Source organism: Haliotis cracherodii, unplaced genomic scaffold (assembly GCF_022045235.1).
Source record: "Haliotis cracherodii isolate W230 unplaced genomic scaffold, xgHalCrac1.p SCAF_3, whole genome shotgun sequence".
Lineage (NCBI taxonomy): Eukaryota > Metazoa > Mollusca > Gastropoda > Lepetellida > Haliotidae > Haliotis > Haliotis cracherodii.
This window is the reverse complement of record NW_027266286.1, coordinates 50,582,937-50,591,120: the sequence shown is the minus strand read 5'-3', so window position 1 is coordinate 50,591,120 and position 8,184 is coordinate 50,582,937. Positions and strand designations below refer to the sequence as shown.

Sequence of the window (8,184 nt, the reverse complement as noted above, 5' to 3'; positions counted from 1 at the left end):
TGATAATCTGCTAATGCACATTTGTAATGATACGATCACATGTCATTAAATGTTTCTTTTTATAACAGAATATTTTGGTGTTCCCATAATTTTGTGTGTAGTATATAATAATAGATGCTGCAAAAGAAATACTAATACTAACCTTATTTTTTATGTAATACCTTATTCACAAAAGTGCCTGCCAAAGAATTATCTTTCAATTTCAATATAAAAATGTGTCTACGAATTCACTTCAGGTCTTTCTACGACTTCACCGTAAATTGTGTCTACGAGTTGGGAGTTGCTACGAATTCACCGTTTCGCGTATTATGTACATGGAAGTCTGTAACAGGTTGTTGTGGCTGTCAAGACCATCAATCACCATACACAGCATTCTCAAGATTACTTCGATTAGGATTGTACATCAGCCCTGTACTTTGATTTCCGAGAAGTGCTCTAACAAGCCCTGTCCTTACTGATTTAGAAATGATGTTCTACTGTGCGTTTGGAACATATTTAACAACTGTCAGCTTGACGACAGAAAGAAAGTACTGCATTCCCAAATATGGTCGTTAGGACGTGACAATATAAGCAATTGAAAACAAATTGGACATCATGTTTCGTACCTGCAATTCTAAAAAAATACAACTATACATGTACATCATCTCCTAACTTACCCACCTTCACTGAAGGAACGCTTTTGTTTGTTGTTAAATAAGTGCGATACCCCTAGAAAATAACCATGTTTAAGGTTGTAACATTTACTAATTATAAACATAATACATGTTACGTTTTTTTCAGTGCATCTAATATGCTAAACACTTGGTGAATATGTAAAGAATAATAGACATGTGGTATGGTATGTTCAATGTGGTGGTCGTTGTGAATGGTCTGTTATTTGAGTCATCAGTTTTTACAAATTCACGTAATTTAATGTCAGTGTTAATTTTGTTGACTATTCAAAATGAAATCGGCTTTCAGCCGTTAGTAACAGAGAGAAGATTACACGTGTGGACAGTTACATCTATCTTTGGACCAAGTACAAAAGCTTCACATAAATGTATGTACATAATTTCTCAAATGACTGGTTAAAATGGAGAGTCTGATTTATGTATGTTTTGGCAGATTTTAGCTTAGATAAAAATTAATATTTAATATGATCATCACAATTACTGAATAGTCAATATGTTTGTTTTCTTTCATAAATACTTACAAGCTTTCTATTCATCTTAGACCTGTTATTATTTTGACACTGTAGACGATAGTGTGAATATTTTATCCTTTTTTTTGTTTGTGTAGACTTATATACATTCGGACTATATATATTCGGACATGTGTTTAATTCAAGAATGTCTGGGCGAGAAGAGCCTCTCATACTAATACAGAGGTGTATTCCATGATTATCCTTTCATTCAAGAAACATCAGAAACTTGGTGTACATACCAATACTGAATATTAAAATTCGGCCTATTTCTACAGAAGAAAATAGCGCTTAAACGTTGTTTTCAATGATTTCATTACAGTTTATGTTCCCTTACTCTATTTATAATCGAAAGATAAATGAAATGTAAGATGTTTTCATTGTTTAGACACATATAACACCAAGCATACTGAAAGCTTAAACAAGCTTCATCTGAGGTGAATCTGATTATATGAAAGGTTGAAGAGGGAGTCACTTTGAAAAACACTAACTCTCAATCTAGTTTGTCTAATTACTGTTTTATCAGTATCAATGAGAAAGAAATTTGTCTGTGTAGTTGTGACATGTTACAAGGAATCACAAAGTGTTCTGAAAAAATGTTCTGTAAAAAATAACTCACTGCAAACCTGATGAAAATTCTATGGTGTAAGATTTTAGTAAAAAATTGCTTGTCTATCACATATCTCAAATTTTATATCACTGAATTAAGGGGAGTTACTTTTTTTCACAGTCAGTACCTTTACAGTTTCAAATAATGCTTGGTACTCCACTACTTAGTATGTGAAAATGTTTCCTGCAGATGTACAAATGCAATTAGACACTTTTTTCATAACCATGTAAAGAAATAAAACAAGTGATGCCCTTTCATTGTTGTTTTGCTCACTTTGCTCGATTAAAGAACTAACCTCCTGCATCAAAAGCACACGAGTGATAAGCTAGAACTTTACATGGACAACCAATCAATGATCCATTAGTTCATTCAAGAGTGTTCTCTTCATCACCATTCCAAGTAACATCTGGTTCTCATGGAAACCATACTTAAATATCTCAATTCACATTGTTGCACCACGGACTTGTATATATAGGTCCGTGGTTGCACCATTAATGAAATCTTCTGTGCGACTTGCATGGTATTGGAATCTTGTCTATACCTTTTGATTTTTTAACTTCATTTTTACAATCTTTTGACATTTACTGTCTTTTACAAATTGAAGAATGAGTGGTAACTTGGATGAACTACTACTGGTGAGCTTCATATAGAAACCATGCTCATTCTCATAAGAGGCTTAGTTTTGACATACTTATTTGTTTGATCAGCTGCAAAAGGTTATAGATTGTTATCCTTCAGAATTTGTAAGAATGAAAAAGAATCACACTGTTGAAATCCTTGAAATCTTGTTGAAATCCTTGTCATCGTATTGACGAAAACCAAGTCAGAAGTAACATGGAAGAGTTTATTAACATTTGTTTCTTACATATGGCCACTAAGATAACAATCCTTCACAAGTTTATTGTTCAAGTATATAAATAATAGAAAAGACAATTATCGATCTGCTGTGAACAAACTGGAAAACATCAATGTGTTAAAACTCTTCTCTGTACAGGCTACAAGGTGAAGGTCATTACAGTGTTATATACATTGTGCTATGTTCAGGCACACTGCTCCCCTATATAACATCGGTGCATAGAGAAATGTAGTTTCAGTATACACATACAAGGAGACTGGGTAAATTACTGTCATTGTAAATCAGTATTAACTGCAATGATTAACAAGTGCATGCATCAAATTATTTGTCAAATTATCAATAAGTTATTGTGGTGAAGTTGGAATAATCAAATATACATAAAATGTATAAATGTGATCAACAGTCAAAGTCTTAAATGTTTAATTACACTATATTTACTTCAATGACCACAAATCAGTAACACAACCATGTTATGGTCAAATTCATTTAAGTGAGGAGCCTTTCAAAGCATATACAGCATGGATCAATTTGTACAATTTAAGTGAATACAAGAGTTATCCCCCTTTGTACATGGAGGAATTGTCATTATTTTCAAAAATATTCAGATAGATGTGAATTCTATCAAATATACAGATCTGGACTTTGATAAATATAGCATATGAAAGACTAGCATAGGTGCATACATTATCCCATATCAATGATTATCTACATCACAGCTAGATCTGTTTATATGTCATAGAATAGATAGGTGTTGATTCTGCTTTATTTTCAAGTAAAATACATCTATTTGAAATCAACATCATTGACCTTGTTATCTGGGTATTGTTTACCTGTTTTGATAATATGACAAAAACAATATCATATTAGTAATTACTAACATTAAGAAGTAATAATCTCATGTTTATGTGTAATCCATGATAAGATCACAAAGTGACAGTGTAAGAGCAAAGAGACTGGCAATTAAATACAATAAAATACACCCATTGGTATACACACAAAGATATTAGGAATATAGAAGTCACTACCAACTGATATCAATGTGCATATGTTAACTGTGTGAAGCATAAAGTAGAATTGACAGTTTGGATTCCACAGATTGAAACTGGCATGCATCTTAAATTGATGACAACGTGGCTATTAAGGATTAAGTGTAACAAGAAGTTATGCAGCAACAAGAAGTTGTGTTGGTCCTGTATTAGGTTACCATTTACTGTTGGGTTACTGGCACCTCTCTGACTACAAGCCTGTAGCTGCCAGTATCTAAATCTAAACTTCTTGGAACAAATTTATGTAGGCATGGATCCAGGATTGATCCAAAATTCCTATATCAAAAGTTAACTTGAATTCCCCACACACTTTTTTCCTATCATTATACTATCATCACAAAATTCACTGCTTTAGGTTTCTGCCAAAATCTTCACAACCAGCAATCAGAAATGGAGTTACCTTTAATGATATGGAAACTCTGGGGTCATGCTTCTTATTAGTTTTTTGTGCAAAACACACATTTCCCGAACAGTTATTATATAGATAGATATTAACAGATATTTTGCCTATGCTGGTCCTGACAACAGACACTTGAGAGACAATAACATTGGCCAGCTTCCTTTCAAAGACATCAAAGTGCCAGAAAATATTACAAGTCAAACCAGATTCTAAAGCATTTTCAACTTAGAACTTAGCCTGACAAACAAAACAACAAAAAAGTAAACGCAATGTTGATCCAAGTGAAGAACTGGGCAATGCTAGCTTGACAATCCCGACACCGTCTGGCAAAAGCAGGCAGGTGATAGACAGTCCACACAGACAGGAAGTTCACAGGCAGACAGACAATGAGTATATTGCATGAGAACATTGGGAGTATAAACAACGGTCGGGTTAGGTGTGTAAACACAATGTGACTAGGGCACTGATAATATCTTATGATATGTACACTGGATGCAGTTTTTCCATGGTATGCGGGTGATATCCTTTAACTGCATCAAAAGGGTCATCCAATCAATAGTTCCATGAATGTATAAGACATACCGCTCACATGAACAGTCACACCACACAGTATAAATGTACTATTAGCATGTAATGCCTGTTACACTTTCAGTATGAAAGACTTGAGCACTATCCACTTCACTGTTTCCATAACAACATGTCTGTATCATAGTTTCACAAAATTCACAAGTATTTCCATGTCTGAATAACAATATTTTCAGTCAAACACAATCACAGTGCTGTCTTCCTCATAGCTACTTTTTTGATTGATCGCTCCAGGTTCATTCTATGTCCAACCTGAACAACACCAAGTTCAATGTAGTCATTTCTACCCAGACCCAGTAGCTTGGGTCCATCAATGCAGTTCTTAGCAAAACTCGACCTATACTGGCTCATACTGACACTGTCAAGCCAATCCATGACATCAGTACACAGCCAGGATTCTACAGCCTTTGTCTGGAATGGTCGGATAGGTTTTGGCTTGCCACCTTCTGAGTTACCGAACTGTGGCGGAGGGGGGATACATTCATCCCCTTGTATTTCATCGTACATCTGTTCCCCTGAATCATCAAATCCTGGCGGTGGTGGAGGGATCATGTCATCATACTGCTGAGCATGCTTTGCTGGTGGAGACCCCGCTTCACCATGTTCACTGGATAAAGTGCTGAGAGTGGAGACTGATGACACCAGGCTTGCTGCATCATCATGACCAAATGCTGACCCAAACTGTTCATTGGCATGACCACTCTCGTCTGTACTACTCTCATTGGCGAAAATTGGAGGCGGTGGGATGATATCAATTTGAATGACACCATGGGCATTGGTTGGTGGTTTGTTCCCACCATCCTCAAATTCAGTTGGTGGGGCTACATAGCCGTAATTAGATCCATTCTGAAGACCTTTCTCCTTCTTATTCCGACTGAGAGTCAGACCAGCTTCAGTGTGAGAGTGATCTTCAGTGACTCCACCCAACTCAACATTTCCCCCAGATTTCACAGCTCCATTCAAATTGAGATTGGCTTTCTCAAGTTTAGCAATCCTATCACGGATGGACACTTTAGAATCTTTCTCAACAGATGAGCCTTTCAGCGGAATCACTTCAATTTTGTTTGTGTTAGAGTCTGTGGATGTAGGATTTTGTGTTGTGGTATTCTTTTTGAGGGTTCCTGTATCTGTGCCATTTGATTTCTTCTGCAGCCACTCCTGCCTACGTTTCTCAGCCAGGGCCAGGAAATCACTAGGCTGGGGTGATTCAGAGTCTGATTTAGTTAGAATAGGTACACTGACTGGAGTTTCCTTTGCTGCAACAGATTTGCTAGGCACCTCTTTTGGCTGCTGTGTGGCCTTAGCATTTACCTCTGCAGTTGGTTTCATAACTGGAGGAGGTGGTGCAGCAACTGTCTTTTTACTTTTCAATGTATTGGTGCTCCCAACTGGTACTTTAGATGGATTCACAGAATGTTTCTCCTCAGCAATTTCTGGTGATATTGCTTTCACATCTTTCCTATTAATGGTGTCACTAGAGAAGAAATACTTGGCTGACTGTAGTTTCTTTGTTTTCTGCAATCTGGACTCAATCGTATCCACCACAGCAGAATCATCAACTTTGGCCAACAAATTTTTACGCTTGGCTACTGCAGCCTTCAGTGCTTCATGATTCAGTTCAAGTTTTGACTTAGGAGCTGCAGCTGCAGGGGCTGGCCTATCTGGTGCCATCAGTGGTCCATCTGACTGCATCCTGGCTTGTCTCTTAGCAACAGCAGCCATGATGTCATCTGTTGGCACTAGAGGTGGACCTTGAGGAACAGGTTTTGGAGCTGTTGGTCGTAGCTGAGGAGGTGTGGAGGATGGAAGAGGGGGTGGGTTAGAAGCAGGAGGTGGCGGTGGGGGAGGTGGAGGAGGTGGTGTTGCAGCTACTGGTGGAGGAGGAGGAGGTGGTGGGGGAGCTGTTTGTGGGGGTGGAGTAGTGTGGGAAGTGATGGTTGTTACTGGCTGACTTGATTGGACCATAATAGAGGTTATTGGTGGTGGTGGTGGTGGCATAATATTGATTCTATCTGAGGAAGTATCCCGATCTCCACTCATATTAGATTGGACTGATGAGCGACGAGAACTACTGGTACTGGAAGGCACTGAGGGTGGCAAGGGCGCTGGCTGCTGAGGGCGAGGAGGAATCACGAGTTTGGTTGTTCCACTGGATGGATCATTTGAGAAAGGAGCAGTAGAAGATGGTATGTCTGAATGAATAGTGTAGCGTTTGTTCTGAGGAGAATTTTTCTGTGATCCCTCTCCTCCTACTGAAATCACAGTTTTATTCTCACCAGCATTTCTGGATCCTGTAGATTTATGAGAAGATGCACTAGACTGTCGACTGAATGTCCCATGAACTTTAGTGCTAGAGCTGGAGGACACTGACTCAGCTTTTTCCTCATCACTCTCAACATCATAGTCAGGTTCAGGTTCTGCCTCATAGATGTTCTTTTCCTTCTTCTGCCCTTTGTGCACATCTGCAGTCACAAGCAAAGTAGCATTAGGATGTTTTTCCATGAAACTTGCTGCACTTTCATACACCTTATCTTCAGCAAAAGACACACCAGGTTTGTCTGTCTCATTCTCTGCATCTGGTGGTACAGCAATATTCCCAGCACTGGCACTTCTCTGGTGAGCCTTCAGTTTGGCCTGTTCTAGGGAAGCTGTTGTTACCTGGGGATGTTTTGTCAGCCTTGCCAAAGTGCCAGGTCGAAAACTAGATTCATATGGAGAATCCCGATTCTTCTTTTTCTGGATGTCCTCTGAGACATTAGCATATGTAGTACTGATTGAGACAACTTCTGCCTTCACTGGAGGAGGAGGTGGAGCAGGGCGTTTTGGCGTTGGCTGACGACTTGGAATCTGAGGAACTGAGTATGGAGGCTCATCCTGACTAAGATGTAACTTGGATGCACTTCCGCTACTGACTGCAGCTTGGAGTACTTTTGGATCAATGTAGGTAACTGGCCTCTTTACAGATGGAGTCATGTATATTGGTCCCCTCAGACTTGAGGGTTCAGGGGTTTTCACTGCTACAGGAGACACATGAGACTTGCTCCAAGTTGCTCCTGGGCCAGGTCTTTCTTGCCCAACTGCTCCAGAGCCAACTGCAACACCTGACCTGGCATAGATGGCTTCTGGCTTAGTTAAGACCATCTCACCAGGAAGATCTGGTGTACTCTTGGATCTTTCCATGTTGCTGACGGTTCCATTCTGTTTCTTGTGATACTTCATGATCCGCAGTTCTGATGGACTTACATAGTCCTTGTTCTTTGTCTTGCCATGTTCTGTCTTCTCACTGACCAGAATGGTGTCCAAATCCACTACAGACATCCTCTTGGCTGAATGAGCTGCACGCACTGATGCTGTCTTAGGTTCAGATCCGCCATCATTGGGCATTGAAGACCGCCGAGCATACTGATTGCCATCATATTCTGCTAAAGTCTGGTCAAGTTTTTCTGAAAGAAAATTCACAGATATATATAATTAGTCAACAGAGTTCATAAACACATTATAATTAAC

General features: G+C 38.8%; 1 protein-coding gene across 4 annotated transcripts in view; it reads right to left on the bottom strand.

The window, feature by feature from the left end:
• Positions 1–3,596: 3,596 nt before the first annotated feature.
• Positions 3,597–8,184, bottom strand: part of LOC139473545 (SH3 and multiple ankyrin repeat domains protein 3-like) — a 129,010-nt gene continuing 124,422 nt past the window's right edge. For all 4 annotated transcript variants that reach the window (XM_071256184.1, XM_071256185.1, XM_071256186.1 and 1 more), the window contains one exon: positions 3,597–8,120. In XM_071256184.1, coding sequence (XP_071112285.1) covers positions 4,864–8,120 — 3,257 coding nt within the window. In that variant the 3' untranslated portion in view covers positions 3,597–4,863. The remainder of the gene's footprint in view (positions 8,121–8,184) is intronic.